Below are 20,634 nucleotides of genomic sequence, written 5' to 3' on the forward strand. Positions count from 1 at the left end.
CCCCAGGAGCTGACAGCTGCCGAGGGCTGCAGGTCCTCCATCCCTGGCCACGCTGGGGCAGCCCAGGGAACGGACCAGCTCCTACCTTTTTGGGAGAGAACACCCCCAGGGTGCCGCCATCCTCCCGCATGGCCACTCCCATCTCGGCCAGCAGCGCTTCCCTGGGGGACAGAGTGGGGGTCAGCACCCACACAGGGCTGCATCTGGCCTGTGAGTCCAGCTGCCCCTCGGAGGGACTGGTCCCCTGACTGGGGATCAGGTCAGTGGGGCCGTCGGTGAGCGGTGTGGGGTCACTGGATGAGAGGGGACAGGTATGTCCTGCACTGGACACGAGCACCCTTGGGTGCAAGACCCCAGAGCTGGGCAGAGGCCTGGTGCCCTCTCCATCAGATGGTCATGTTCCCAGCCCCCTCCTCTCCATCAGATAGCCTGGTCCCCAGCACCAACCTCCCACCTCTCCATCTGATGGTATTGACCCCAGCCCCCACCTCCCACCTCTAGATCAGATGCCTGGTCCCCAGCACCCACCTCTCCATCAGATGCCTGGTCCCCAGCACCCACCTCCCACCTCTCCATCAGATGGCCTCGTCCCCAGCCCCCACCTCTCCATAAGATGGCCTGGTCCCCAGCACCCACCTCCCACCTCTCCATCAGATGGCCTAGTCCCCAGCCCCCACCTCTCCATAAGATGGCCTGGTCCCCAGCCCCAACCTCCCACCTCTCCATCAGACGGCCTGGTCCCCAGCCCCGGCCTCCCACCTCTCCATCAGATGGCCTCGTCCCCAGCCCCCACCTCTCCATAAGATGGCCTTGTCCCCAGCACCCACCTCCCACCTCTCCATCAGACAGCCTGGTGCCCAGCCCTCACCTCCCACCTCTCCATCAGACGGCCTGGTCCCCAGCCCCCGCCTCCCACCTCTCCATCAGATGGCCTCGTCCCCAGCCCCCACCTCTCCATAAGACAGCTTTGTCCCCAGCCCCCACCTGCCACCTCTCCATCAGATGGTCTGGTCCCCACCTCCCACCTCTCCATCAGATGGCCTGGTCCCCAGCACCCACCTCTCCATCCGGATGGCTTCTGTCCGCCGCAGCTTCTCCTCCCAGGTCTCGTTGAGCTCAGCGATGATCTTTTCTGTCTCCTGGGGAGGGAGACAGAAAAGAGTGAGGTCAGGGTGGGGGGCAGGCAGTGCACAGAGGCTTGGGTGCCAGGCAAAGGGGAGATGAGTAGCCAGGTCTGCAGGGCCCGACACCCCAATTCCAGTCCATCTAGGCAGCATGAAGTCTGAAAGATCAAGGTGAAGGGCTGAGGGTCAACGTGTGCAAATGAGGCATGTCTGTTCTGTGGACAGAGAACAGAGGGGAAAACCAATTACACCTGGAAGAGAAACAAGCCCGTCGAGATGCCGAGACGCTGGTTCCGAGGCTCAGGTGTCCCCTGACGGCAGTGAGACGGACGACGCATCCCATTTCTGTGCCGTCTCCCCGCTCCCTTCCTGGCCCCCCAGCCCCGGTGGGACCCCCACGTCCTTGGTGGAATCCCACACCCCAGGTGGAACCCACACTCTGCTGGGTCCCCACAGCACAAGGAGGCCTACGCCCTAGGGTGACCACACGCCCCCTGGTCAGCCCGGGTCTGGCCCCTGTGCCTTTCTCCCTTCAGTCCCCTCAGACTCCAAGTCTGGGCTCACTGTCCACTGCTCACAGCCGGCAACGAGTACCCATCTGCTGAAGGAAGCCAGTAACCAGAACCCTGCAAGCAGCTTGCCTGTGGCCAGCCGGTGGGGGTGGGCAGCCATGCCGGGGCGAGTGTGAGCACAGAGACCTGGGAGGAGGCGCAGAGGCCCTGGGACGCCTGCCCGCCCCCGTCAGCAGATGGGCCCCACGATCCTGGACAGGGAGCACTGGGTCCCTGGGCGGGCACCAGCAGGTCTGGGGCCAGGATACAGCTGCATCCCCTGGCCCTGCTCACGCCGCCTCCAACCCTCTGCCTGTGACGGTCTGAGAGCAGGCGTCTCGGCCCCCTGCCCACCGCCCAAGCCCGGCCCTGCCTCACCTTCAGCCTTTCGATGGCCTCCTCGCTGCCCGGGGCAAACAAGATGCGCTCGTGCAGGCTGGACACGGAGGCAGCGCGGCTGGACAGGGCCGAGAGCGAGGACGAGGGGCTCATGCCCACCAGGGCGTTGGTCACTGTGGAGAGATTGTCAGGGGCTGGGTTCAGCTCCACCCCGCCACGGTTACGGTTATTGTTCTCAAGGTCGGACACGTCTATGGGAGGAAGGGGGGCAGACAGATGGGAGGAGAGAAAAGAAAGACCAAGTTGGGAAAAAGCAGGAGATGGGTGAGAGGAGGGCAGCAGACAAGGACCAGGAGCCGGGCGCCTGGGCGAGCGCATGCAAGGCTGCCCCCGCCCCACCCCCACCTGGGGCCTCCGTTCCCCTACCCGCTCAGCAAGCCCCCCTGCCCTCCTGCCCACCGCCCTCTGCTGTCCCCACCCGGCGGCCCCCCGAACCCAGGCCCTGACGCTCATCCTCACCCTCTCCACCACCCACCGCGACCCCGAGCTGTGGGGCCGGGCTGCACTGTCCACCCCACTGAGTGCCCTGGCAGAGAGTGAGCTGTGGGACCTCCGAGGGGGCTCCCACTCCTCCACCCCACACACTGCTCTGAGACCCCCACGGCTGGGAGGCGGGGGCTTGACACCCCCTGGGGCGGGAGGTGCCCAGGCCCCTCCCGGCAGAAGCAGACACACAGCAGAGTAGCGGCGAACGCAGGGCAGCACGGGGGGCCGGGAAGCCAAGGGCGGCCTGCGGCTCCTGGGTGGGGAGGGGGCACCCAGCTCCTGCCCCTGCCCAGGGCCAGTGGGAGACGCAGGCCAGAGGGCCCTGGCAGCGGTCAAACTCCTGGCATTTCCAAGGGAGGGGCTTGGGCTGGATGAGGTCAAGGGAGGCCGAAGCCGGGAGGCAGGAACAGAGCCAGCCACCGAGCTGTCCTGGCCTCTGTGCTGATGTTCAGCATTTCCCAGGCCTCTAGAAACATGGGGGTCAGAGCCTGACCTCAGCCACACTCGGCCTCAAGAGGCCTTGGCTGCCCTGGGCCTCCCCGTTGCCTCAGTTGCCCAGTAGACACGGGGGTGAGCCAGGAGCACGGCCTGCAGGGCACATGAGCAAGAGGACGCTGGTCGTCCAGCCCCAGGGAGGGGACGGCCGCGGAGGGGGTGCACCCGCCCGTGCTGCCCTACACCCGCGGGCCGGCGGAAGCGGGGTGCGCAGCGAGCGGGGGATACACACATCTGGGTCCTCCGGGCACAGTGCCGGCTACGGGGCAGGCTTGGGAGAGAGAGAAACGGAAGAGCAGGTTTGTCTCCGGAGGGCACGTCCCGAGCCGGGCCTCAGGCTGGGTGGTGGTCCTCGGCAGGCACGGGGACGGCCCGGCACCTCCTGACCACGCGGCTTCCAGGAAAGCCGTTGCTGGCCTGCTCGGGCCAGCTGCAAACCCAAACACGCAGCCCCCCAGGCCCCACCAGGACCCCCTAAACCCCACGAAGAGGCCACTCAGCCCTAGAACCCGCAGCAGAGTCTGGGCCTCAGGCCATCAGGGCCACCGTCAGCGGGTGGTGGTCCCACGAAGGAGCCGGGGCCCGCAGCCCCCTTGCCCGGCGGGGACAGGCGGGCACAGACACTCACTGTCAGTGATGTCGCCGAGACCCTGGGCGTAGAGCAGGTCCCGCAGGCGCGTCACCTCGTCCTTCAGCTCTCGGATCAGCTTGTTGTTGGGGTCCTCGTTGATGACGGCGTTGCAGCGGATCTGCTTGGCCCGGTCGGCGTACCTGGGGGGCAAGGGGGGCTGGGGGCTGTGCACCTGGCAGCTGAGGGCACCTGGAGCCCAGCCTGCACCCACCTGCGGGGGCACCGACCTACAGTGGCTCAGCACTTGGGGAAACCAAGGCCCCAGGAGGGGAAGGGATGGGGGGTATCTTCTCCCCATGGGGAGCCTTGCCCACTTGGCCCTGTGGCCCCAGGGTGCACGGGGCAGTCTGACCTGCACCCCAGCCCCATGTGTTCCTGGCCCGGAGGCGAGAGCGCCCAGCCAGACCACTGAGCAGCACCCGGGCCAGCGGGACCTGCAGACACGCCTGTCCCCGGGGGCTCATTAAAGACCCCCCGCTGGCTCCATGGCCTGTGGGTCGGGGTGAACCACTCAGCCCAGAGCACTGCTCTCCTGGCCTAGTTTCAGGGGCCTGGGGCCACTCGAGGCCACAAGCGGTGGGACACGGGAAGAGGCCCGTGAAGTCCTGGGGGCCCTGCGAGCCACTGGGAGCCTCGAGGGGCCCAGTGGAACCGGCCCCCCATGGAGGCTCCTGGAGGGTCCGCTCCTGCCCACCTCCAGCCCCCTTGGGACACACCTCAGGGTGCTCAGCGTCTCATCATAGTTGATGTCCGCGGGGCTCAGCGCCGCCACCATCGCGGTCCTGGAGTTCCCACCTGTGGGAAGAGACCCGGTGGTCCCCACCGAGGGTCAGCCCTGCCCACCCGTCCCATCCCCAACCCTCCCCATGCCCTGCCCACGGGCCATTGGGAGGGAGCAGACGGCAGGGGGCCGGCCTCCCTCTCAGAGTCAGGCACCTGGCTTGCTTGTCTTCTACATAAACAAATGTTTTTCTCATGTTTGGGGTCATGTTACAACAAGCAGCCACATCCCCCCATGATAAAGAGGCACGTTGTGGGGGGTTTACGGCATTTACTAGTGGATAAGGACCCTTTCTGTCCAATAAAGATTTCACTCTGGTCCCTGTCATCTGGGATGTGTTTCCCATCAGACTCCTGGCCAGGGTCTCCCAGATGCAGCGTCAGGACACGCAGGGCGTGAGGAGACCAGCCATCTGACTCCGTCCTCCTCTGGGCAGCGGGTCCTGTTGGGCCAGGGCTGGGGCAGCCCCAGGACTGCTGTTTGTCCTGCCCTTGCTGGGACTCTGGACATACCAACCTCAGGGACCTGTGTCCCGGGGCCGCATTCTCAGGGTGCGCCCCCCCCCGCCCAGGGACTGTGGGTTGACAGTGTGAAGGCCTAGGGGTGCAATGCCCACCCTGGGGCGGGGCCCGGGTGTGGCCCTGGGGGAGAGGCCGGGTGAAGGGACACACACTCCTGCGACTCTTGTGTTCCCCGCCGGGGGGCACTTTCCCCCCCATCTCCCACTGCCCTCTTCTCTACCGGGAGGCTTGGCGCTGCACCCAATGTGGCCCACACCAGAGACCAGTCGGGCTGCTTCTGGGGGTCAGGGTCATGCCCCTGGGTGTGCAGCCGAGGAAGGCCCCAGAGCCCCAGCTGTCCACAACTACCGGAAGTCAGTTTACCCTTCTGGACATCAGTCCCCCCAGCTCCCGCACCCTTCTGTAAGGGTAGGCAGCGAGGACCCCAAGGCCATTTTGGGCCGAACACATGGGTATTGGGGTGTTTCAGGCTCCATCTCCCTCTCACTGGCTCAGAGCTCAGCTGGAGGGGAGGGCAGGGAAGCAAGGCAGCTCCGGACAGCCAGCAGGGCTCCCAGGGGTCACCAGATGGGGGGAAGCAAGTCCCTGTGACGGGTAGGGCGCCACCGCCCCAAGCCGGGGGCACCGACGCAAGGGCTGCAGATCTGTGGCCCCGAGGGCCACCTGCCCCCAGCCTGGTGGCGTAAACCCACCGCTGACACCACCCTGGTCCCCCGGGAGGAGCCCCTGGGCCCGCCGCTCAGCCGGGGAAGGATAGGCGCCCTCTGGGACAGAGCAGGGGCGAAGGTGGCACCCGTGGTGGGTGTCAGATCCCAGGCCGGGTGAGCCCTCACCTAGGTTTTCCCGGAGGAGCCAGGTCAGCACCGAGTCTCTGTAGGGAATGAAGTCTGTCTTCTTCTTCTTCTTGTTCTGTGGGACACAGACATCCAAGGTCAGCCCCGAGCCCACCTGAGGTGGGGTCAGGGGGGCAGGCACAGGGCGCATGGGCTGGCTGCCCAGGGCTCAGGGCTGGGCCTGCCCTCAGCCTCTCCCCCCAGACCCTGGGTGCCCCTGCTGGGACTGGAATTGGGGACCTGCCAGCACATTCCTCAGCCTCCCCCTTGTCTGTCCCAGGCCCCTCAGGAGCCACACAGACACGGGCTGCTGCTCTTCAGGCCCCAAGCCTGCAGGACCGAGAGTCCTGGAAGTCCCCGAGACCAGCCGTGGGGTAGGGTTACTGAGCAGCTTTGAGAGCGTCCAATCCCCGCAGCTCCTCCTCGGCCCAGGGAGGCTTTCCTTTGCAAACTTGGTGGTGACAGACTCGATGTCCACCTTGTGTTTCTATTACTTAACCCTCAAGGGTGACTCTCTGCTGCCTTTGTCAGACCTGTTCCCACAGTAAATGCCCCGTGGTCATGCAGTCACTGCACAAGGGGGCCTAGCTGGCACCTCCCTCACAGGTCTTCCCTCTGCTCCGTCGGCTTGGCCCAAGCACCTCAGCCCCGGGACCTTTGCCCCTGTGACCCTTGCTGCCCTGCCTGCCACCCGGCCACCCCCGCCAGCTGCTCCCTACACAGCAGCCCGAGGGCGCATCCAGATGCCGCCAGTCTTCACCAGCCCACAGCTGACCCATGGCGACCTCCCACCACACCCCAGCCAGCTGCTTCCTGACGCCGCTGGAGAGCAGGTCATGCCTGGCCATCAGGCCTCGTCACCTGCAGTCACCCACGCTCCTGCATCCAGGGCTGACCCTCAACTGGCTCCTCAAAACCATCTTGCTCAGATCCTGTGAGTCACCACAGGGCCTGACAGTCCCCTCCTCGGTCCTTCACATGGTTCCCCACATGGTTCCTCCCGCTCTGCTGGTTGAGCTACTGGCACGGCTCATCACGCCATCCTTCAGTTTCTCACCTGAGTTCCTGCACCGCCTCACACAGTTTCTCGTGTTTCCCCAGATTGTCCCCGTTTGTCACAGGATCCCTCACAGCTCCTCACAGCTCCCACAGGTCACTCACACGCGTCCCCACACACCTCCCACAGTTTCTCTCATCATTCACCACAAGCTACACACACACGTCCCTCACGCTCCTCACACCATCTCACACACTTCTCTGGTCCCCACACAACTCCTCACACAGTTCGTCTCATCATTCACCACGAGCTCCACACACACGTCCCTCACGCTCCTCACACCATCTCACACACTTCTCTGGTCCCCACACAACTCCTCACACAGTTCCTCTCATCATTCACCACAAGCTCCACACACATGTCCCTCACACTCCTCACACCATCTCACACACTTCTCTGGTCCCCACACAACTCCTCACACAGTTCCTCTCATCATTCACCACAAGCTCCACACACACGTCCCTCATGCTCCTCACACCATCTCACACACTTCTCTGATCCCCACACAACTCCTCACACAGTTCCTCTCATAATTCACCACAATTCTTCACAACATGCAGATACAGTTCTTCACAAGCTCCACGCACACACTTTGTCTCACATTTCCTCAGCTCCCCAGAGTCCACACGATTCCTCACAATTTTGCACACAGTTCCCACACACTCCTCACACCTTCTTACACAGCCCTCCTCCCAGGCCTTTGCGCAGCTCCCAGCACTGTCCCACACTGTTGCTAGTGGTCTAACGGTCTAACGGTTCCTCACAGCTCTCTCGCGTCTCACACAATGACTCACACCTCCTCACACAGCGGGTCCTTATCTACTTCCTCTCAAGGGCACTCCATGATCCTCAGAGACCCTCCCCAAGGTTCCCGCTGAGCCGCAGCTTCACACGCTTCTTCACACAGCTCCACACACACTGTCAGACTTCCAGCTCTGCACACAATTCCCGCACCTTCCACACAGAGTTTCTCGGTCTTCACACAGCTCCTTAGAATTCCCAGAGACCCTCCGTCTCCTCACAGGGTCATGTGCTGACCTCCCCCGACACGGTCCACACTCACCCACAGTTCTTCAACAGTTGCACTTGCCTTTCCTCACACTTCTCCACAGGCCCTGACACCTGCCCCAGAGCTTCTCACGGTTCCTCACGGTCGTACACACAGTGTCCCGTTTCCTGCGCTCTCTCACCTCCCAGAGCTCCTCACAACCCACTTCTGGATCCCCTGCCATGGCAACACGCCTCCTCTCACAGCTGCTCACACACATCCACACGGCACCTTCACAGTTGGGCTAGCTCCTCTCAGATGCGCGTGTGGTCCCTCTCCTGCCTTCTCACGAGTCCTAACGCCCGTGTCCTCCCACTGCCCCCCACACTGACCAAGCTCTTCCCACCTCAAGCCTCAGGACTCAGGGCTGCACAGCTGCACGGGGGCACTGCCTGCCCGCTCGGCTCCTCCACGCCCCCCAGGCGCCCTGGGGCCACCTCTCCCGTGACGCCCCCCCAGGCCATGCTGACAATAGGCGCCCACTCGGGTCACCCTCATAGCCCGGCCCTGTCCTTTACGAGGCTCATCCCTGTGCTCATCCCTGTTAGTTCACGATTATCTCCTAGTCTCCTGCCGTCTCTCATCCACCCGGCAGCCTGCTCTCCGCTCACGGGCCCAGCCCAGCTCCGAGCAGGGCTGCTGTGTCCTGGGCTCCCACCGCCTCCCCCTTCCCCACCAAGGGCTGAGACCTTCCTCCAGAAGAGAGGAAGCGCTGCTTACCTTGTTGGGCCCAGAATCCTGCAAAAGCAAACACAGAGTCTGAGGACAGAGCTCTGGGCCTGGGGCGAAGGCCCCAGCTCTGCCCACACCCCCCTGCACCCCACTGCTGCCCGTCACGGCCGCCGGCCCTTGCTCTGCCCTCAGCCCTCAGAGTAGGATGGAGCGGCATCTGAGTTCACACACCCCACATCCTCCACCAGGCCGAGCCCTCACTCGAGAGTCTCAGCTCCTCCTGACGGGCGGCCTGGGGGGCACCCAGGGTCACAGCACCCGGAGCCCAAGGCCACCCTCAGGGCCTGTGAGGGAGATGGCACATCCCGGTCTCAACAGGCTCTGAGGAATGATGGGGTCCTGGCTCCGCCTCCAGCCGGGGACTCCCTCCCCACACTCTGCGGCTTTCCCGCGAGCCCAGCCCACAGCATGGACAGGGCCTGGGCAAGGGGCCGCTCCCAGTGTCCCCCACCCCCGCCCTGCCCCCGGGTGGTAGCCCGGGCCTGCTCACCATCTCGGCCAGTGCGGAGATGACCTTGCCCAGGGTGGTCAGGGACTTATTGATGTTGGCTCCCTCCTGCAGGGGATGACGCAGCTGGTGTCAGGTAGCCTCGGAGCCCCTCCTCCCATGGGACCCCGACCTGAGCTCGGCTGCCCTGATGGAGGCCCAGCGCCCAGCCCCCTCCCGCCCTCCCCATCCCATGATGGCAGGACCAAAGGGGGTGTAGGAAATCAACTCCCCTTCCCACCACCCCACTGGGTGTCAGTCCATTTTCCCCTGAGCTGCGCTGTCCCCCTTCCCTCAGACCACCCGGGCATCAGGCCCCGCTGAGCAGTCGGTGGTAGTAGATGCAGACCCTCCTGGGGGCAGCCCTACCTTCAGGCGTGTGCCCTTGGCCCCTGTGGAGTCGGCCCGCTCACTCCCGGCCAGGTCCACCAGGCTGATTTTGCTCACCTGTGAGGACACAGCCGTCACACACAGGAACTGGATGCCCAGTGGGGCCCGTCCCCCGGGGTGCGGCCTGCAGGGCCCACCCTCCCGGGCCAATGTCATCCACCGTCAGCTCTTGCTGCTCAGCCGTGCGAGCCCATCGCCCCTGGGAGGCTGCATCCCGCCCCCTGCACCCAGCGCCCCGCTGCCCCCTGCATGCTGGCTGCTCTTCACCCACACGTCACCATCACTGAAACCCACTCCACAGACCAGGTTCACTGTACGGTGGGATTTGAACCCAGTTCCAGGAGCCCCTCCGCCACTGGTCAGCTGGCCTGTGGGGGTGCAGCTGCCTGCAGAGCTGCCCCAGCAATGGGGAGGGACCCCTGCACTCGCTCAGCCTGGGCGGGCTGCCACATGCTCCTGGGGGAGGTCTACACTCTTCAGAGCCATGGAGGCTGCACACAGGACCCCCCCAGTGCCCAGAGCCTGAGGTGTAGCAGCGGCAGGCAGCCCGCAGCCAGGCCGGCTCAGGCCCAGTTCTGCGCTCCCACCCTCCCAGGCCCCCGGGAGGACGCTGCCAGGCCAAGGCGACCCCGGCATCATCAGGGACCGAGGAGCCTCTGTGCAGAGCCCAGGGAGCTGCCTGAGAGAACCCTGTCCACGGGAGGCAGCCGAGCTGTCCCGAGAACAGGGCCTGGATGGCAGGGTGGGCGTGGGGGCTGTCAGAGAAAATAGGATGCTTAGGGTCAGGGCCACGGAGGGCGCCCGCCCCCCTGCCCCATCCGGCACCCTCGGTCAGTGTGTCTGGTAAAGGCCCCAGGAGACGAGGCCCCTGTCCTGGTCCTCTCACAAGGCCAGGGTGCGTGGGAGCGGCATCTGGGGTGGGGGGCACGGCAGGGTGCTCAGCACAAGCTCTCCTTTGTGCTCACAGATGCCGGCACCCACAGTCGGGGGGGTGTCCCCAGCCTGCACTGCGGCCACAGTCAGCCGGTGATGGGCACTCACTCAACCCGAGGCCCTCAACTCCGCCCTGTGAGGGCCCCGAGGCGTCCCCGGGCAGCGGGGCTGTCCTGCGGTGCAGCCCAGGGGACACCCTTCCCGGGCCCCAGAGTCTCTACCACAACTGCCTGGCGGGAAGCTGATCTAAGGTCACGGCCCCTCAGCTGAGTCCCGGCCACACCCAGGTGGCACCAAAGGCCGAGATGAGGCGGCCTCTCAGGCCTGGCCAGCCTCTCACCGAGGCCCAAGCTGGGTAGTGGGCGGTCAGCGCCTCATGAAGGCGCCGCCTGCACCTTGCAGTTAATATCCAGCTTGGCCTCCTCGCCCCACCTGACCGCCGCCCTGCCCCACCCGACCCTCACAGCCGGCTCACTTTCTCCGTGGTGATGTTGGTTTCCGCATCATGGCGCTTCTGCGTGAAGATGATGTTGAAGACGGCGTGGGAGCGGCTGCTGGTCTCGTTCATGTTCGTGGCCGCCACCGTCCTGGGGAACAGAAGCCACACACGGTCAGCTGGCATCCCACGGTCGGACGTGAGGGCCGCAGGTGAGAACATGAGACGGCTGCCAGGGCCGTCTTGTCAGAGCTCAGGCAGGGCCCACGCCACCTGCCCACCGCATCCACTGTGGCTCCTGCAGCCCCCAGCTTGAGCCTGGCACTTGGGGTGCTGTGACTGGGGAGTCTCTCGGCTTCCAGGGGTTCAGCAGAGCCCAGCTATTGCTCACTCAATGCCTGGGGCAGTGGTCTGTGGGCAGTGACATGGAAAGGTCCCCCAGGAAGGGAAAGAGGGGTCCACTGTCACATCCCATGCCAGTTACTCCAGGAGAAGGCCTGAGGCTGCCTGACCAGAGGCCAGTGTTGGACCCAATGCCACCGACATGCAGAGGCCCCGGGGAAGCCCCCAGGCTGGGCTCACTGCCTGACAGCTCCCTGTAGAGAGGCCCCCGTGGGGCTACAACCTATTGTCAGGTGTCGGCTGCCCACCCAGTCTTCCTCACCCTCCCAGGAGCCCCTAGGTAGCAGACGGGCAGCTGTTGCCATGACAACCAGGGCAGATCCTCCTGGGCTGGGAGGTCCAGGGCATTGCAGCCACGGAGACCAATAGCTTGTGGCTGGCAGTGCCTTGAGGCTGACCCTCTCCACACGCCCCAAGCAGGCAGAGCTGGGCCTCACAGCCTGGCCCCACGCAGGGCAGCCATAGCCAGAGCCTCTAGGAGGAGCAGGCCCTGTGTAGGTGATGGTATCTCCTGTACTGGGCGAGCTGGAGGTCCCTCGCAGGCAGGTATGTGCCCTAAAAGGCCTTAGGCCCAATGAGGGCCCTGGACAAGCCCCATGAGAACACCAACAGGCACCCCAAGGCCCGGTCTTCCTTGGAGAGACTCAAGGCTGCACTTGTGTTGGGGTGGGCAGGGAGGGTGGGCACATCACTCGCACACACCGGGCCTTGTTCCCTGAGTCCATGAGGTCTTGGATGTCATTATAGGAGGTGACCGCCAGCTTGGACAGGTCCTCCACGTAGGGACCCAGCAGCGGGTGCTCCCGCACACGCAGGTTGCCCTTGTTCTTGGGGTTCAGGAGGTCACGGACACGCTCGCAGTAAATCTCCATGTAGCTGACCTGCAGGACAGAGTTGACATCAGGGACCCCCAAAGTGGGGGAAATAGGGTACAACATGTGCCCAAGTCACCCACTGGGACCAGGGCCCCTGCTGGAATGTGTAAGTAGAGGTATCAGCCCACCCCCGCCTGCCTGGCCTTGCCCACCCATAGCCATGCTGCCGGCTGGCCCAAGGAGGTCACACTGGGGCCACCTCGGCCACAGCCCAGCCCAAACGATGCAGCTCAGAGTAGCTGCTCAATAAACACCATGGAGATAACACTGCCCCTTCCAGTGTCCAGCGTGGGGCAGGCACATTTGCAACATACATGCAAGAATGACAAGATAAGGGCACGGACCAGTGGGGGGATTGGCTTTAGGTCAGAAAAGCCACGCTCCAAGGGACAGGCGGTGGGGAGACCTACCTCCACGGAGTAGGACATGTTATCGTTGGTAGTGTCGTTGATGCGGGAGAAGAGATCCTCGCAGAGCTGTCGGGATAGAGGACACGGTCAGATGTGAGGCTGGGCTGTCCCCAGAGCCCTGCTTCTCAAGGTGCTGGGCTCCTGCACCCCAGCAAGGATTCTGCTCCCCAAGCCCCTCCCACACCCTCACGGTCCACCTTAAAGGCACCGAGAAGGCCTGCAGCCAAGGAGTCACTGTCTTCTGATAACTCAGGGGCCCCCAGCTGACATCTGATCCTCTCCTGCTCCTCCCACCATCCTCACCTGCATGAGGTGGAGGATCTACCATGCTGCAGACCACCTGACATTCTCCCCTCCCTGACCAAGTCCAGTACTGACCAGCTCAGATTTGGAGACCTGCCTAGCGGGCATCCTCTGTCCTGAGCACCTCTCCCTGCCTGGACCACCAGCCCTCACAGCTCTCCCCAGGAAAGGTGGGGACAGCTCCCCACCAGCAGCTGTCCCAGCCTTCCTGTCATGGGTGTGACCGCGGTGGTCGCTGGCCGGGCCTGGGCCCCTCCCGCAGCTCCCCATCCATGGACCTGGGTCTCCAGCCTCTTCACAGCCAGTCTGCCCCATGCTGCCTCCTGCCCAGGCCCCAACCTCCTCCTGGTTTACCTTCCCTCCTGGTCCCTGCTCTCCGGGGGGCCTGTTCCGCCCTTCCCAGGCCCCGCCCCACCCTGCCTCAGACCACACTCCATCTGCACAGCCTTCTTCAGGCCCCGCCCCAGCCAGCTTCAGACCACATCCCATCCGCGCAGCCCTCCGCAGGCCCCGCCCCTCTCGCCGCGTGCCTGCGGGATGATGCCCTGCTGGTCCTTCTCCTGCTTGCCCATCATGGTGTAGGACTTGCCAGCCCCAGTCTGTCCGTAGGCGAAGATGCAGACGTTGTAGCCTTCGAAGGCGTGCTGCAGCATCTCCTCGCCGATGTCGCGGTACACCTGCTTCTGAGAGGCGTAGTTGATGTCTTCCGGCTGCAGGACAAGAGGGGAGCAGCTGCAAGAGGCTGGGGTGCCGCGACCTCCGCCCGCCAAGTTCTCTGAGCACCCGCATCGCACCATGGGCTTCTGGGGACCAGGGCCAGTGCTGTGGAGCAGACGCCTGCCTGCCCACCCCGTCACAGCACATCTGGAGAGGGGAAATAAAGGGGGGGGGGGGCTTCCGGTGCGAGCAGTAGGAGAAGCCGTCAGGCTAGGGCCTCACAGAGTGAAGGGCATTTCTGCAGAGGGAACAGCATGTGCAAAGGCTGGGAGGTGGGAGTACATAACGTGGTGCCTGAAACCAAGCTTGGTGTGGCGGCCGTGGAGTGACAAGGTGGGACTGGAGAGGCGGCAGGGTAGGGGTCCATAGGCTGGGCTATCACCCCTGGACACTGTCCTAAAGACAGCGGTCACCTTAGGCAGGACCGGGGTACCCTGACTGTGGGAGAGGAGGGGCTGGAAGGTGAAATGGGGAGCCCTGGGACCAGGCTCTCAGAGATGTGACTCAAGGTGGGCCCTGGCCCAGGGGCAGAGGGCCTGGACACCTTCTAGGATGCAGGGGGCTGGGGGATGGCAGGACTGGGTGTGGACTGGATGGAAGAGGTGGGGGGTGAAAAGCCCAGGGTTCTCCCAGGCTCCCAGGGGAAGTGGAGTGGAGGAGGGCATGGGCAGGCTGGTGTCAGGTGGGCAGGATCAGCTTCGGACACTGAGCCTGGGATGTCTGGGGAAGAGGAGAGGCTTGTGGGCAAGTGGACGTACAACTCAGACCCTTGGAAACTGCCCCTGGTGCGCTGGCAGCCCCTTGGTCCCTGTCACAGCAGGGGATAGTGCATGTAGCACCTGCACTATGACCTTTCACGCACAAGGCAACTGAGGAAAGCAGGCCCCTCCCCATGGGCCTCCACCTAGGCCCACACCTCCCGCATCGGTCCTGCAGGGGAGTGGGTGGGTCCCTCACCCCAGTGGCTCAGAGAGGTCAAGGGACTGGCGGAAGATCATACAGTGAGCAGGGCAGAGCTGGCTTCTACCCCCACCCCCGCCAGAACCCCAGCCCTGGGCTTACGGAGGTGTGTGACCAGTAGGAGTAGTCGAAGCTGAAGCTTTTGGGTGTCTCCTTGGGCTGTTTGGGGTTAACGATGGCTGCAGGGAGGGAGACAGGCATAATGGTTAGTGCTGCCCTGCAGGGACACACCTCCTCAGGAACTCGGGCTGTCCCAGTGTGAGAGGGTTCCAGGCCACTCCCCACCACGGCATCCCATTTGAGGAGCGCGGCACCCTCCTCCCCGTACTTGGAGATGCAGGCCATGCTGCCCACCCCTTGGACCGGCTTTCCTCAACTGCCGGGAGCTGGGGCCCTCGCCTTCCTGAGCTCTAGGACCCCACACCCTGCCCTGCCAGCCGTGTCCTGGGTGACCTGTAACTCTCACTGAGAGCAGACCCCACCCCTGCAGCAGGCTGAGTTACGGCCCTCAGAATTCACACATCACTGAGTCCTGACCCCTGTCAGAATTCACGCATGGAGTCCTGACCCCAGGACTCGGGATGTGACCTTATTTGGAGACAGGGTCTGGCAGGTGGGCCTGGTAAGGAGGAGGGGGCACTGGAGTGGATGGCCCTGACACCACGGGACTGGTGTTCTTATAAAGGGATGTGCCACGGACACACACGTGGGGAAGGCCGAATGAAGATGGAGGTGGAGACCGCGACTGCGCTTCTGCAGGCCAGGAGATGCCAGCATCTCCAGAAACCACTAAAGGCAAGAGCCATAGAGAAGGCTGAGTGCCAAAGAACTGACGCTTTCAAACTGTGGTGCTGGACAAGACTCTTGAGAGTCCCCTGGACTCCAAGGAGATCAAACCAGTCAATCCTAAAGGAAATCTACCCTGAATATTCCCTGGAAGGACTGATGCTGAAGCTCCAATACTTTGGCCACCTGATGTGAAGAGCTGACTCATTCGAAAACATCCTGATGCTGGGAAAGACTGCAGGCAGGAGGAGAAGGGGCCGACAAGAGGATGAGATGGCTGGATGGCATCACTGACTCAATGGACATGAGTTTGAGTAAACTCTGGGAGATGGTGAAGGATGGGGGAGGCTGGTGTGCTGCAGTCCATGGGGTCACAAAGAGTTGGACACAACTGAGCGACTGAGCAACAAGAAAAAGAGGTGAGAGAGGTGGGGAGTAGATTCTCCTCCCCCTCAGAAGGAACACCTTGATGTCACAGCCGGTGACACCTTGATCCAGGACTCAACAGCCTCGGGACCTGTTGTCTAAGCGGCCCCGTCTGCGGCACTCTGCTCTGGAGCCCTGGGACACTGGGACCTGCACCCCAACCCTGGCCACCCTGGCCTTGACCTGCTCGGCAGGCAGGGCCCTCGCTGTGTGCTCCAGAAGGTCTTGCTCATGGCCCAGGAGTTACCAGAAGCCCAGTCCTCAGGGCTGACCCGGCTCCAGGCCCCATGCCCCAGGTTTGAGGAGTTCTAGCTGATGACTCAGCACCCCTGGGAGGCCGGCAGGAGGGAGCGGGTGACTGACCATCACAGCCCTTTCTTTGGAGCCAAAAGGGGGTCACGTCATCCATGCTGCCTCCAGGAGCGAGGCTGAGAGGAGACCTAGCTGCCCGGGTTTCAACTCCCGCGGGACATGGGGATGTGGCTGCCGGAACCTCGGCACAGATAATGCCGGCGCCATGGAAACGACAATCACAGCGCCCCCCGAGCGCACACAGGCCCCGGCACCCACCAGCGCCGCAGCTCTGCCCACCCTGTCGCCCCACCCCACCTAGCCCCCTCTCCTTCGCTGGCTGCAACCCCTGCCGCCCCCCCAGTGCTGACGCTGTCCAGGCACTGGGGTGTCTGCCTGCACTGGAGCCCCCCTAGGGACAGGGCACAGACGTGCTCAAGGAACCTTGAGTGGGCAGGGGACAGCCCGCTGCCAGGGTCAGTGAGTGGGGAGTGGCCTCAAGGAGAGCCCACAGGGAGACCGGCAGGTGGAGTCACTCTGGCTCCGGACCTGCTGTCACCTGCCCCCTCTCCCACTGGCGCAGGGTCCGTGGTGTGACTATGACCCCACCGTGTTCTAACCCCGGGGTCCTGTGGTGTCCCCATCACAGACGGTCCTGAGCTCCAGAGGGGACGGCCCTCCCCAGGGTCCAGCCCAGGCCTTCTCTCCACCGATGCCTGTGAGCCCTCACCAGGGCAATCTCCCTGGGCCAGGGGGACAGGGCAGAACCCACCCCCCAGCACCGAGGCGATCTGGTGGAGGGGGGCTTCCGGTGTAGCCTTGTGTCTCCTCCTCCTGAGGGTCTGAGGAGGGGCCAGGACCCTGGGCTTGTCAGGGACTCAGTGCCTCCGCCCCAGCCGCGGGCACACAGGGGACAAAGACAGGCACCGTGGGGCGGGAACAGCAGGGCAGGGGCTGAACCAGGATGAGCCGCTTTCTCAGAGTCTGAAGGCCCCACATGCTGGGAGCCCCCTCCACTCCTTCCAGGAGCGTGTGCTCAACGCTGAGGAATTCCGTGGGTCTGGGGTTGAACCCCAGGGGGCTTGGAACTGATGCAAGGACAGTATTTACACCATGGAAATGGGCAAACAGAGGGTGTGTGTGTGTGTGCCAGAGCAAGTGAGGGGCTAGTTTAGTGACAGGCCACTGCTGACCACCTGTGAGATTTAGGAAGCGGCCTCGCTGAGACGGAGACAGAAACATCAGTGTCAGGGGTCTAGGGGACATTCTCTCGGCATCGGGCTCATGTCAGGAGGGCCCTCCGGGTAGCAGGAGGAGTCGTCCTGCCCAGCAAGGCCCCCACGCCCCCAGCAAGGCCCTTGCAATGTTCCGCCAGGCATGGTCCTTGTCCCTGGCCCGTCTAGTTCAATGTCTGAGTTCCCATGGGAATGTCACCCCCAGGTCAGTGGGGGCCTCAGTCCTGCTCCCCAGGCCTGATGCTGGGAATGGAGCCCAGTGCAGGCTAGGGCTCAGTGATGTCCCCTCCGACATGGGTATGAAGGGACCCCCCACCTTCTTCTCCCAGGTTCTGAAGGGTGTTGACCTGACCCCACCCAGCCTCCTTTCCCCTGTGCTACGGGAGCATCCTCGGCCCTGAGGGGCTCAAGGCAGAAAAGGAAGCCGTGTGGCCCCTGCAAGTGGACAGCCCGTCTCGACCCTCACAGGTAGGCCCCGGGGAGAGGCAGCTCAAGGCAGGGAGCGCCCAGGGCATCTTGGCCTGGGGCCCGCCGGTGATAGCGGGCCCCCAGCCCCTCGCCACGGCTGCTAACCAGGGCCCCGTCTTTGATACCACGTGTCTGAGCCATTCCTCCAATACACAAGCCCACAGCCAGGTCACCACCTCCTGGCCACACCCATGCTCCCTTCTGTGGTCTCCCAGGCCCAGGGTCACTCTGTTTGGAGCCCAGAACATTCTAGAACAGTGATGGCATGTGGGGCCAACTTCTCTGAGGACTTGGGTGTTGAGAACACACACGAGCTGCTGGTCAACAAGGGCCTTTGTGCAACTAACAGGGTCTGTGTGGGCAGAGGAGACCGTCAGGGGGTCCCGACAGACCTTCCAGAATGGCAGTCCGTTCCCTGAAACACACAGCAGGCCCAGCTGGCCAGGGTCCAGCCTTGCAGGCAGGGAGGCCAGGCTGGGCAAGGGCCTGTGGGGCCTGGCGGGGCTGGAGAGCCTGACCTTGAAGGCGTCCACCCCGCCACAGGCACTCATCTAGGCTGAACAGCGTCCTCCCCAAGTTCATGTCCACCAGAACCTCAGAATGTGACCTATGACCTTACAGAAATAGAGTCCCTGCTGTAACACCTTCTGCAGCCTCAAGGGGGCCAGGCTGGACAGACCCCCACCCACATGGGGGCCAGGCTGGAGATTTAACAGAGCCAGGCCCTGGACAGGCCCTCTGCCTGCATGGGGGCAGTAGCTGGACAAGATCCCAGCTTCCTGGGGAGGTCACCCAGAGGTGCGTCCTGTACCAGGAATAGCTGGGCCCTATTCCTGCTGCCCGTGGTGGCCCCCTGCTCACCAACGCCCTTTCGCAGCTTCTGTGCCCCCACAGTGAGACCAGGGCACCTGAACCCTCATCTCAGGTCTGCTGCCGGGCACCCAGTGGAGACAACACCATTGATGAGAGTCACTATGAGCCCCCGATGTACCTGGGTGCCGTGCTCAACGGTCCCCCTCACAGGCTCCTCCCGGAGCCTCTACAACATGCCCCGGGGCTCCTGCAAAGACCCCCAGCCCAGACCCCTTTCCACAGATCCCAGTGGTGCCCCAGGACACCCCAGGACATGACACCCCCAGGACAGGACACCCCCCAGCCATGCCCGAATCCTCAGCCCTCACAGCACTGGGAGGCAGCCAGCATCCGCCCCGAGTGCCCCTCCCCTGAGGCAGACCCTCCCTCCAACCCTGTGGACAATGGAAGTTGCCTCCCACCCCACCTCCCACCCCCAGGGCTCCCCGTCGTCCTCCTACAACCTGAGGACCACTGGGTGCAGGTTCCACCAAGGAGCCCACGGGCAACAGCTTCAGGTGCAAAGCTGCCTGCCAAGCCACGCCAACCACACAGCTGGGAGAAGAAGAATTCCCGCCTGACACTAAGCGTGGGGCTGGGCTCCTGATCAGCAGGAGGTGATCCAAATGCTGGTTCCACTTCTGGGGCCCCAAACAAGCCCGCTGGCCCCCAGTGTGAGAAGCAAAGATGCCTGCTCTAGTGTGGGTGAGGGTGGGTGGGGGTGGGCGGGCCTCCAGGTGTCAGCAACACCCTGCTTCTTGGTCTGGGAATGGCTCAATGCTCCCTAGGAGCACGCTCTCTGTTCACTTTCCCCGGAAGCACGCGCTCTGTCCCCTCTCCCCGGGAGCACACGCCCTTTCCACTCTCCCTGGGATCACACGTCCTGTCCACTCTTCTGACAACACGCCCCAAGTCAACAGAGAGGCCCCAAAGTGCGCGGGTGCAGGGCTGAGTCTCTGAGGCTCCGGCAGCCAGGTGTGTGCCCTAGAGGGGCCTGCAGGCCACACTGACCCTCTCAGAGCCATCCTTTCTCTCACTATGTCTTCCTGTCGACCTCCTACTTCTCAGAAAGGTTTGAGATGACTTACAGTTAGAAATAAAGAGCACACAAGATGAGAAATCAAGAACCTTGTGTCCTGGGTTGAAAAGTTCCCCCCCCAAATTCACGTCTCCCCCAAACCTCAGAATGGGAGAAGCAGGGTCTCTGAAGATGAACGTAGCTGTTGAAATGAGGTCACACTGGATCAGGGTTGCTCCTAAGTCCAGTGGTCAGTGTCCGTACAAGGCCACACAGGGACCCAGACACGCAGGGGAGAAGCCCCGTGACGATGGAGCAGGGGGAGGGGTGTGCAGGCGTGGCCGTCGCCGGAGGCCACGAGAGGCAGGAAGAGTCCTCCTCCGGCACCACCACCCGGAGGCCCCCCGTCAGCACCTCGGGTTTGAACTCTGGCCCCCATGACTGCGAGAGAATATACTACTGCGGTTTTAAGCCGCCCGATTTGTGGCCTCTGTTCCTGCAGCCCCAGGAAACCACGCATGGTGTGGACGAGGGGGCCCTGGGGCCGCGCACGGTACTCACTGGTGGTGCTCCCCGACATCTGGATGATACACTTGGACTCGCGGCTCATCTCCCGAGAGTTGAAGGGGCGGACGCGCACCGCCACCTTCACCGAGGCCCCGGCCATCTCTGCGGCCTCTGTGGGTCACTCCTAGCAGCAGTGGGAGCCCCAGCGAGCAGGGGAGACACCTTGGGGAGAAGGGAGACATGAGTTAGAGACAGTACCCAGAAAGGCAGGGCAGGCATTTCTGGCCATGGAACCCTCTCTGGTCCAGCCCCGGCGACACCCACTCGGATGACCAGTTCATGAGGAGGAGGGACGGAGCGGGTGGCTGTGGGCGAGAAAGGCCTCGCGTTTTAGGGAAGACAGTCAACGGGATGAGAGGAGCCTGAGAAAGCAGCAGCCTGACAAGAAGCAGCTAATTCACTCCAGGACGGGAAAGACGG

The 20,634-nt window shown here is 63.6% G+C and overlaps 1 protein-coding gene across 21 annotated transcripts in view; it reads right to left on the reverse strand.

Annotated features, from left to right (window-relative positions):
- KIF1A (kinesin family member 1A) overlaps positions 1-20,634 on the reverse strand; it is an 86,943-nt gene that overhangs the window by 44,406 nt on the left and 21,903 nt on the right. For 9 of the 21 annotated variants that reach the window (XM_043877605.1, XM_043877608.1, XM_043877607.1 and 6 more), the window contains exons 2-17: positions 20,209-20,376; positions 14,674-14,750; positions 13,425-13,604; positions 12,592-12,657; positions 12,009-12,187; positions 10,944-11,055; positions 9,515-9,592; positions 9,149-9,214; positions 8,647-8,664; positions 5,822-5,897; positions 4,403-4,481; positions 3,684-3,826; positions 3,288-3,314; positions 2,054-2,265; positions 1,060-1,139; positions 86-161 (exon numbers count right to left, since the gene is read on the reverse strand). In XM_043877605.1, coding sequence (XP_043733540.1) covers positions 86-161; positions 1,060-1,139; positions 2,054-2,265; positions 3,288-3,314; positions 3,684-3,826; positions 4,403-4,481; positions 5,822-5,897; positions 8,647-8,664; positions 9,149-9,214; positions 9,515-9,592; positions 10,944-11,055; positions 12,009-12,187; positions 12,592-12,657; positions 13,425-13,604; positions 14,674-14,750; positions 20,209-20,314 — 1,575 coding nt within the window. In that variant the 5' untranslated portion in view covers positions 20,315-20,376. The remainder of the gene's footprint in view (positions 1-85; positions 162-1,059; positions 1,140-2,053; positions 2,266-3,287; positions 3,315-3,683; positions 3,827-4,402; positions 4,482-5,821; positions 5,898-8,646; positions 8,665-9,148; positions 9,215-9,514; positions 9,593-10,943; positions 11,056-12,008; positions 12,188-12,591; positions 12,658-13,424; positions 13,605-14,673; positions 14,751-20,208; positions 20,377-20,634) is intronic. The other 12 variants (XM_043877612.1, XM_043877610.1, XM_043877613.1 and 9 more) reach the window with 2 other exon arrangements.

The sequence above is a fragment of the Cervus elaphus genome, chromosome 20 (genome assembly GCF_910594005.1).
Source record: "Cervus elaphus chromosome 20, mCerEla1.1, whole genome shotgun sequence".
Classification (NCBI taxonomy): Eukaryota; Metazoa; Chordata; class Mammalia; order Artiodactyla; family Cervidae; genus Cervus; species Cervus elaphus.